Below are 11,003 nucleotides of genomic sequence, written 5' to 3' on the forward strand. Positions count from 1 at the left end.
TTAGCTGGGCATGGTAATGGGTGCCTGTAATCCCAGCTACTCAGGAGGTTGAGGCAGGAGAATCACTTGAACCCAGGAGGCAGAGGTTGCAGGGAGCCAAGATTGCACCATTGCACTCCACCTTGGGCAACAGTGCAAGACTACATCTCAAACAAACAAAAAAAGATAGATAAATAAAAAGTGTTGGCAAGGATGTGGATAAAAGGAATCCTTTGGACTGGGCACAGTGGCTCATGCCTGTAGTCCCAGGACTTTGGGAGACTGAGGCAGGAGAGTCACCTGAGGTCAGGAGTTTGAGACCAGCCTAGCCAACATGCTGAAACCCCATCTCTACTAAAAGTACAAAGATTAGCTGGATGTGGTAGCATGCACCTGTAATCCCAGCTACTCATTTTGTCTGAGGGAGGAGAATTGCTTGAACCTGGGAAGTGGAAGTTGCAGTGAGCTGAGATCACACCACTGCACTCCAGCATGGGTGACAGAGTGAGACTATCAAAAAAAAAAGAGGAATCCCTTGCACATTGTTGGTAGGAATGTAAATTAGTACAGCTATTATGGAAAACAGTATGGAGGCACCTCAAAAAAACTGAAAATGCAACTACCATATAATCCAGAAAACCCACTACTGGGTATATATTCAAAGGAAAGGAAATTAATACGTTAAAGAGATATCTCCAGTCCCTTGTGTATTGCAGCTCTATTTACAATAGCCAAGAGATGGAATCAACCTAAGCATTCATCAACAGATTAATGGATGGAATGCAGTGGCTCAGTCTCGACTCAGTGTAACCTCTGCCTCCTGGGTTGAAGTAATTCTCCTGTCTCAGCCTCCCAAGTAGCTGGGATTATACAACTGGCTAACATTTTTCTTTGTGCGTGTGTGTGTGTGTGTGTGTGTGTGTATTTTCAGTAGAGATGGAGTTTTGCTATGTTGGCCAGGCTGGTCTTGACCTCCTCGCCTCAAATGATCTATCCATCTTGGCCTCCCAAAGTGCTGGGATTACAGATGTCCAGCTGAGATGTGGCCTGGCTGCTTCTAACAATCTGTGCTCATATATGTGAGCAAATAAATGATATGAAATTGGAACTTACATCTAAAGAGGAAGCAGAGAGTAAAGATTTGAAAAAATTGCAGCCTGGTTATGTGGTAGAAAAAGAAAGCCCATTCTCAAGGGAAGAATTCAAGTGGGGCTACAAAAATTCGCAAATCTAAAAGGAATGCAAGTGCTGATAGTCAAGACAGCAGGGAAAAGGCCTCATAGGTATTTCAGAGACCTTTGAGGCAGGCACTGCCCTGCATATCCTTGGGACACTGCTACCTGCATCCCAACCACTGCAGCTCCAGCCATGGCTCAAAGGGGCCCAGGTACTCAGGCTGTTGCTTCAGAGGGTGTAAGACATAAGCCTTGGTGGCTTCCACATGGTGTTAAGCCCACAGGTCACAGAACACAAAAGTTGAGGCTTGGAAAGCTCCATCTAGATTTCACAGGATATATGGAAACGCCTGGATGTCCCAGCAGAAGCCTGCTGCAAGGGTACAGCCCTCATGGAGAACCTCTACTAAGGCAGTGGAGGGAAACCGTGGGATTGTGGCCCCCACACAGAGTTCCCAGTGGGGCACTGCATCTGTGAGAAGGCAGCCACCATCCTCCAGATCCTAGAATGGTAGAGCCATCAACAATTTGCACCATGCACCTGAAAAACCCACAAGCACCCAACACCAGCCCATGAGAGCAGACACAGAGGTTGATCCCTACAAAGCCACAGGCGTGGAATGGTCCAAGGCCTTGGCAGCCCACCCCTTGCATCAGTGTTTCCTGGAGGTGTGACATGGAGTCAAAGGAAATTATTTTGGAGCTTTAAAATGTAGTGACTGCCTTTCTGGGTTTCAGACTTTCATTGGAGCATGTAGCCCCTTTCTTTTGGCTGATTTCTCCCTTTTAGAATAGAAGTATTTACCCAATGCCCATATATCAGTTCTATCTTGGAAGTGACTAACTTATTTTTTATTTTACAGGCTTATAAGTGGAAGGGTCTAGCCTTGTCTCAGATGAGACTTTGGCCTGTGGACTTTAGAGTTAATGCTGAAATGAGTTAAAACTTTGGGGGACTGTTGGGAAAGCATGATTACATTTCAAAATGTGAGAATACATGAGATTTGGGCAGGGTCAGAGGAAGAATAATATGGTTTGGATATGTGCCCCCACTTGAATCTCATGTTGAAATGTAATCCCCAATGCTGGAGCAGGGCCCTTGTGGGAGATGATTGGATTATGCGGGCGGTTTTTCATGGTTTTACAACATTCCCCCTCAGTGCTGTCATCACAATAATGAGTTCTAGCAAATGTGATTATTTTAAAGTGTGTATCACCTCCCACTCCTCTCTCTCTTGCTCCTGTTCTGGTTATGCAAGACATGCCTGCTTCTTCTTCACCTTCCATCATGATTGTAAGTTCCCTGAGGTCTCTCCAGAAGCAGAAGCCAGTGTGCTTCTGGTAGAGCCTATAGACCTGTAAACCAATTAATCCTCTTTTCTTTATAAATTAACCAGTCTCCGGTATTTCTTTGTAGCAGTGTGAGAACACACTAATGCAGGAATATAAATTATTCTGCCATAAAGACACATGAATGTGTATGTTTGTATTAGTCCATTTTCATGGTGCTGACTGGGCAATTTACAAAAGAAACAGGTTTAATGGACTCACAGTTCCACGTGGCTGGGGAGGCCTCACAATCATGGCAGAAGGTGAAAGTATGTCTCAAATAGCCACAGACAAGAGAAGAGAATGAGAGCCAAGTGAAAGGGGTTTCCCCTTATAAAATCATTAGATCTTATGAGACTCATTCACTACAAGAACAGTATGGGAGAAACTGCTCCCATGATTCAATTATCTCCCACAGGGTTTCTCCCACAAAATGAGAGAAGTATGAGAGCAACAATTCAAGATGAGATTTCGGTGGGGACACACCCAAACCACATCATTCTGTCCCTGGCCCCTCCGAAATCTCATGACCTCACATTTCAAAACCAATCATGCCTTCCCAACAGTCCCCTAAAGTCTTAACTCATTTCAGCATTAACTCAAAAGTCCAACAATCCAAAGTCTCATCCAAGATAAGGCAAGTGCCTTCTGCCTATAAGCTGGTAAAATCAAAAGTAAGTGAGGATACAGGCATTGGTGAAATACACTCATTCCAAATGGGAAAAATTGGCCAAAACAATGGAGCTACAGGCCCCATGTAAGTTTGAAATCCAGAGGGGCAGTCAAATCTTAAATCTCCAAAATTATCTCCTTTGATTCCATGTCTCACAGCAAGGTCATGCTGATGCAAAAGGTGGGTTCCCATGGTTTTGGGAAGCTCTGCCCCTGTGGCTTTGCAGGATACAGCCTCCTTCCCTGCTGCTTTCGCAGTCTGGCATTAAATGTCTGTGATTTTTCCAGGTGAACAGTGCAAGCTGTTGGTGAATCTGCCATTCTGGGATCTGGAAGACTGTGGCCCTCTTCTCATACCTCCACTAGGCAGTGCCCCAGTAGGGACTCTGAGTGGGGGCTCCAGCCCACATTTCCCTTCTGCATTGCCCTACCAGAGGTTCTCCATGAGGGCCCCACTCCTACAGAAAACTTCTGCATGGGCATTCAGGCATTTCCATACATCCTCTGAAATCTAAGTAGAGGTTCCCAAACCCCAATTCTTGACTTCTGTGCTCCCACAGGCTCCACATCAAGTGGAAGCTGCCAAGGCTTGGGGCTTGCACCTTCTGAAGCCATGGCCTGAGCTTTACATTGGCCCCTCTCAGCCACAGCTGGAGCAGCTAAGATGCAGGGCACCAAGTCCCTAGGCTGCACTCAGCACAGGAACCCTGAGCCTGGCCCATGAAATCATTTTTTCCTCCTAGGCCTCCTGGCCTGTGATGGGAGGGGCTGACATGAAGACCTCTGACATGCCCTGGAGACATTTTCCCCATAGTCTTGGGGATTAACATTTGGCTCCTTGTTACTTTTGCAAATTTCTGCAGCCAGCTTGAATTTTTGCTCAGAAAATGGGATTTTCCTTTCTATCACATCACCAGGCTGCAAATTTTCCAAACTTTTATGCTCTACTCTCTTATAAAACTGAATGCCTTTAACAGCACCCAAATCACCTCTTGAATGCTTTGCTGCTTAGAAAGTTCTTCTGCCAGATACCCTAAATCATCTATCTCGAGTTCAAAGTTCCACAAATCTCTAGGGCAGGGGGATAATGCTGCCAGTCTCTTTGCTAAAACATAACAAGAGTTACCTTTGCTCCAGTTCCCAACTAGTTCTTCATTTCCATCTGAGAGCACCTCAGCCTGGACTTTATTGCCCATATTGCTATCAGCATTTTGGGCAAAGCCATTCAACAAGTCTCTAGGAAGTTCCAAACTTACCCACATTTTCCTGTCTTCTGAGCCCTTCAAACTGTTCCAACCTCTGCCTGTTACCCAGTTCCAAAGTCACTTCCACATTTTTGGGTATCTTTTCAGCAGCACCCCACTCCTGATACCGATTTACTGTATTAGTCCATTTTCACACTGCTGATAAAGACATACCCAAGACTTGGCAACTTACAAAAGACAGACGTTTAGTGGACTCACAGTTCCACATGGCTGTGGAGGCATCACAATCATGGCAGAAGGGCTTTTCCCTTCTGCACATCTCACATGGTGGCAGACAAGAGAAGAGAATGATAGCCAAGTAAAAGGAGTTTCCCCTTATAAAACTATCAGATCTCGTGAGACTTATTTACTACCATGAGAACAGTATGGGGTAAACCAGCCCCTGATTCAATTATCTCCCATTGGGTTCCTCCCACAAAATGAGGGAACTATGGGAGCTACAATTCAAGAGGAGATTTGGTAGAGACACAGCAAAACCATATCTAAGTTCATTGGAGAACTAGTCACAATAGCAAAGACATAGAATCAACCTAAAAGTCCATCAACAGGAGACTGGATAAAGAAAATGTGGTACCTATTCACCATTGAATACTATGCAGCCATAAAAAAAGAGCAAGATCATGTCCTCTGCAGGAATATGAATGAAGCAGGAAGCCATTATACTTAACAAATTAATGTAGGAACAGAAAACCAAATACTGCATGTTCTCACTTATAAGTGCAAGCTAAATGAGAAGAAATGGACACAAAGAGGAGAACAACAGACACTGGGGCCTATGTGAGGGAGGAGAGTAAGAGGAAGAGGATCAGAAAAAAATAACTATTGGGTACTATGCTTAGTAGCTGGGTAACAAAATAATATGTACACCAAATCTTCATGACACAAGTCTACCTATACAACAAACTTGCACATGTACCCCTGAACCTAATATAAAAGTTAAAAAAAGAAAGTGTGGCTTTTTAGGACCTCCAAATGGTTCTACCCAACCTGTTTTTCCATAGCCAAGTCCAGCTATGACAACCCACCTGAGAAAGAAAACTATAATGACTCCATACTCTTCTTCTCTGTGGCTGATGCTCTCTGGATACCTCCCCCACCACCACCAATACATCTCCTAACTAGTCTCCCTGGACCCTCTTCTCTCAGCTGTCTATTTAAAGTTTGTTCCCAAAGTTATTCACAAAGGACATTCATTAGCCTGTTCCAGATGAAGATCCCCCAGGGAACTTGTGTTTCTTTACTCAATTGATCCCCAGTGCATGCTCTCAATAGAGCATGTATAACCTGTGTCACTCTGGGTAAAGTTTAATCTGGGGTAGGACAGGGAGTTCATATTATGCCTTCTGAGATTATCAGCTTATTTCTCCTACAACAGAAAAATTCAAGAGTACTCTGCTTCTCAAAGTCCTTGTTTTAGTGTCCTAGTTATTGGCTATGCTTTAAAAAGAGGATGTCCAAAAACTCTGATTCAGCTCCTGTTTAATTAGTTGAAGAACAGAGATCAGCAAATCCCCACTGAGATGATAAAAAACAGAAGCAGCAGACTACTTCTTACCAAGAGAAGTTTGGAAATTTGTGTATTTCTATGAAATGTAGTATAGAACTTGCTGGCAGAAAAGGTAAAAAAAAAAAATATGCAACAAATCTTGTACTATTTTGTAATTATGTCGCCTTCTAATTTTAATTTACCACCAAGAACATTTAGGATTAAAATCTCGCAATAGTTATTTGGACAGTCAAGTCAGGAAGTATGTTAACTGTTTATAGTTTCATTTATTTTACTTCTCAGGAGTTGTAAAGCCTGAAACTGATGCAGATGTGAATATTCAACCACTCCCTGAAGACTCCAGGTTAGTAACCAGGAGGGAAGGGCATCTGCAGCTGATGCTCTCTGGTTACCATCCTCAGCACCACCAACCCATCTCCAGGCTAACCTCTCTGGACCCTCTTCTCTCAGTTGCATATTTAAAGTTTGTTCCCTAAGTTATTTACAATAACTTTTCTTGATCCCTGATTTCAATTGTTGACTGCAACCCAATAAGAGGTTATAAAATCAATTTAATGGGCTGCAACCAGCATTTTAAAAATTAAATAGAAAATATCAGATTTTATCACATGGCCAGGTACAGTGCCTCACATCTGTAATCTCAGCACTTTGGGAGGCCAAAGTGAGAGGATCATTTGAGCCTAGGAGTTCAAAACCAGCCTGGGCAACATAACGAGACCCCATCTTCACAAAACATAAAAAAATAATAATAATTAGCTGGGGATGGTAGTGCATGCCTGTGGTCCCAGCTACTCAGGAAACTGGGGTAGGAGGATCACTTGAGCCCAGGAGAACAGGGCTGAAGTGAGTCATGATCATGCTACTGTGCTCCAGCCTGGGTGACAGAGTAAGACTGTGTCTCAAAAAAAAAAAAAAGATTATACCATATGTAGTAAGAAATGCTCTATAAAACTTTTAAGTGAGATCTATGTGTGTTTATTAAAATATACATAATTTAGAATGAATTTTAATCCAAAATGCTTTAAAGCTGCTGCCTTATAAACACTTATAAAAACATAACTAGAAAGAAATCTTGAATAAATCAATAAGGGCACTCCCAGATAATGTGACTCTTTACCTGCATGAGCTCACAAATAAGTAGAAACTTATTTGAAATGCCCATGAAGTACTCAAATATGGAATCTCCCAGAAAATCCTGTATCATAGTTTTATACATTTTCCCCATAAAATTCACATGCCCACATACACAAAATGTTTTACACATAATTTAACGCATTTACAGACATAGTAAATCTAATTTAGGGATTAGTAGATCCCTGGTTTTAAAATTCTTGCTTTAAATATTCTTAAGATCCCAAAATTTCCTTGGAATGTAATAAAATCTCCCTACCCTTACAGGAAAGCAAAATTCTAGATCTAAAGATTCTGAATGGGTTTGAGGAAGTATTCTAATCTAGTATTTACTGACCCCTAGAAAGTAAGTAGAATGTTTCAAAGGACAGAATAGCATACCCTTAATACACAGATATTTGAATCTAACAGACAGACATAGGCTAAGAATTTGGAGGGTCCTCTGGAAAGAAGTGGGAAGATGATACTTTTTTTGCATCAAGGGAATTAAGGAAACTGAACCCGAAGAAAAATGAGAAACTGCTATATTTATATGAAAAAAAGGTAGGGAAGAGTAAGAAAAACAACAATTCTGAGAAGAGTTAGGCACACAAAGGAAGTGGGGCAATGAATGGGGTCAATGAGAAATAAAGTTAATGTTGGGGAAAAGAAATAAATATTCTGGAAGGAGGTAGCAGCTGGAGGCATTATTTTATTAACTTATTTCACAACTTTTTGAACATCATCTGTGAGGCAGACACTTGCCTCATGTGAGCACTAGGGAGAGTACAATGTGGAAAACCAATGACAAGAATTTTTCTCCATAGGGCAAATGGGACTGGGAAGGATCCAACATCATTCAAATGGGCCACTGGTCTGGACCATGTCATCAGAGGAGTTTATTGTCCATTTCATTTTGTTCTTGTCAGACTTTATCTGTTCATTTCAGAGAACCTCTTCCTTTCTCACCTTTGGTTACTTCTCTCTTTTTCACTTTGAGACTCAAAAATTTTCAACAATGAAAAATAAAACCGTTTTAACTGAGTTCATCCTTCTGGGTCTAACAGATATCCCTGAACTCCAGGTGGCAGTTTTCACCTTTCTTTTCCTTACGTATTTGCTCAGCATCCTTGGAAATCTGATTATCCTCATCCTCACCTTACTGGACTCCCACCTTCAGACTCCCATGTATTTCCTTCTCCGGAACTTCTCCTTCTTGGAAATTTCCTTCACAAACATCTTCATTCCCAGGGTCCTGATTAGCATCACAACAGGGGACAAGAGTATCAGCTTTGCTGGCTGCTTCACTCAGTATTTCTTTGCCATATTCCTTGGGGCCACAGAGTTTTACCTTCTGGCTGCCATGTCCTATGACCGCTATGTGGCCATCTGCAAACCTCTGCATTACACCACCATCATGAGCAGCAGAGTCTGCACCCAGCTGATTTTCTGCTCTTGGCTGGGTGGGCTAATGGCTATTATACCACCAATCACCCTGATGAGTCAGCAGGACTTTTGTGCATCCAACAGGCTGAATCATTATTTCTGTGACTACGAGCCTCTTCTGGAACTCTCATGTTCAGACACAAGCCTCGTAGAGAAGGTTGTCGTTCTTGTGGCATCTGTGACCCTAGTGGTCACTCTGGTGCTAGTGATTCTCTCCTATACATTCATTATCAAGACTATTCTGAAACTCCCCTCTGCTCAGCAAAGGACAAAAGCCTTTTCCACTTGTTCTTCCCACATGATTGTCATCTCCCTCTCTTATGGAAGCTGCATGTTTATGTACATTAATCCCTCTGCAAAAGAAGGGGATACATTCAACAAGGGAGTAGCTCTACTCATTACTTCAGTTGCTCCTTTGTTGAACCCCTTTATTTACACCCTAAGGAACCAACAGGTAAAACAAGCCTTCAAGGATATGGTCAAAAAGCTTGTGAATCTTTAAAGAATTTAAGAATTATCTGTGGGACTAGGTATGAAAAAAAGAGAGAAGAAAAAAAAGAATTTAAGAATTTAAGATTTCATTGATGAGTCGCTACTATGTACTAAGCTCTCTGATGGTTATTAAGTACTCAATAAAGAGTTAAATTTCAGTTCAGTGGGAAGGACTTGGAAATAAATGACAACCTGTTAAGTGTTAATAGTGAAATGAATATGGTTTTATTCTATTTAGTTACTTAATTGAATAACTCAACCTAAGTTAGAGAGAAAATAAATGTTTTCAGAGGGGGTAAAGAAAGAAATTTTGGTAGAAGAAATATTGTGAAATAGGAGCACAAAATTTCAATCCAAAGAGACTGAGTAAATGTTACCACTATTAGTTTTAGTCAAAACAAAACAAAAAGCTATGGAGATGATAAATTTAGTTTTGAATTAAGTTAAATTCTCTTTTAAAATAAGTTAAATGCCCATCTGAATTTGGAACCAGATCTATGAATTTCACAATCCTTAAAATGTACATGGTAGCTAATGATATGGGAATAAATGAGGTCATATATAAAAGCATGTATAGAAAAGGCTTAAATATTAAATGCTAAGGATTGTCCCAAAATTTAAAGAGCAGAAGCAGCAGAGGGGTTAATAAGAAAGGCAATTGACCTATCGAATTTATGGGAAGAGATGTCTCAAGAAACATAGTTTGTTGTCAATGTGAAATGCTACAGAGAGCGATTAATAGGAAGAATGAAAGTGTGAGAACAGACGACTGGATTGTTGTTGATCCTAGCCATTTTCAGCAAATGTGAAAGTTGGGTAGGAAGTTGGGTTGGGTAGGAAGAAATCAGATTGTTGTGGGTTACTAGTGAATGGGAGCTGACAAATTAGAGAATGATAAAATGGAATTTTGAGAATAGAGAAATGAAAAGAAGAATGAACCCCAAGTTATATTTCTCCATGGTGTTCTGTGCTTTTTCACTGGTAATATCATAATAATGGTTATAGATGTAAATCCATATTCACCTCTAGTCTGTAAGGCACAGGAGTGCAGGGACAATAACTTCTTAATCACAATTTCATCTGCAATGCCAAGCAACGGTAAGTGCTCAGTAAATAGTTCTTAAATGGATGAATGATGGATGGATGGATGGATGGATGGATGGATGGATGGATGGACGGAAGGACGGATGGGTGGGTGGACAAATGAATGAGGGGTCCCGGAACAGATTTTTTTAATGAAGGTTCGTGATCATTTGAGGGCTTATATACTTTGAGAAAGGAACTATCAAGACATGCTACATATGGACTTAGATCTGCCTGGAAATTCCACTCTGTTTTACATATGGGGAACTGAAGCTTCAATAAGTGAAATCACTTCTGCAAGGTCACACAGTTAAGTGCCTGCACTACAATCAGAAGCCAAATCTGTCTGGTGCCAGAACCCGCCTGCTTAACTACTGAGCCATACAGCCATTCTAACTAGTTTTACCATTTCCTCTCCCTAACACTTCTAAGTATTTTAAGTGACCTTGATTTTTTACCTATCTCATTTTTCCAAGCTCTCAACAAGCTTTGTTAGAAGCCTTTTGGGACATGATTCTCTTTAGGAAGTTGCAAATATACACAAGCCCATATTATTCCACCCTATGGCTCTTGACTTCTCTCAAAATCCTTCTCCTTTCCACATCCATATCTCTTATGAAGAATGTGGATCTCCTGTTTATTTTCTCACTTTCAAAAGGAACATAAAGATCCCAAAGAGCATGGGAACTAACAAAACAGTATTTTGCTTCCATCCTACCCCCAACACACACAATAATAAGATTTCAATGAGGATTAAGTAATGAACCAGGAGACTCATATAAGCTGCTAACTGGACTCACTTAGATCTTCTTTCTGAGCTACAGGGGAATGGCCTTGGCTTCTAGACTTGAGGGCAGAAATGGTGGTCTACTACATATAATAGTGTCTACTATATAATAGGTACTCAATAAATGTTCAATTAGTAAAAGAACAAATGTACAAATG

General features: G+C 41.2%; 1 protein-coding gene across 1 annotated transcript; it reads left to right on the top strand.

The window, feature by feature from the left end:
• The first annotated feature begins 8,055 nt into the window (after positions 1-8,055).
• LOC111541890 (olfactory receptor 2AP1) lies at positions 8,056-8,985 on the top strand. Its single transcript, XM_023210865.1, has one exon. The coding sequence runs from the start codon at positions 8,056-8,058 to the stop codon at positions 8,983-8,985; it is 930 nt and encodes a 309-aa protein (XP_023066633.1).
• The last annotated feature ends 2,018 nt before the right edge of the window (positions 8,986-11,003 follow it).

Source organism: Piliocolobus tephrosceles, chromosome 10 (genome assembly GCF_002776525.5).
Source record: "Piliocolobus tephrosceles isolate RC106 chromosome 10, ASM277652v3, whole genome shotgun sequence".
Classification (NCBI taxonomy): domain Eukaryota; kingdom Metazoa; phylum Chordata; class Mammalia; order Primates; family Cercopithecidae; genus Piliocolobus; species Piliocolobus tephrosceles.

What these genes read in the sequence shown, in the direction of transcription:
- LOC111541890 (XM_023210865.1), top strand. Translation starts at nt 8,056, where the DNA reads ATGAAAAATAAAACCGTTTTAACTGAGTTCATCCTTCTGGGTCTAACA.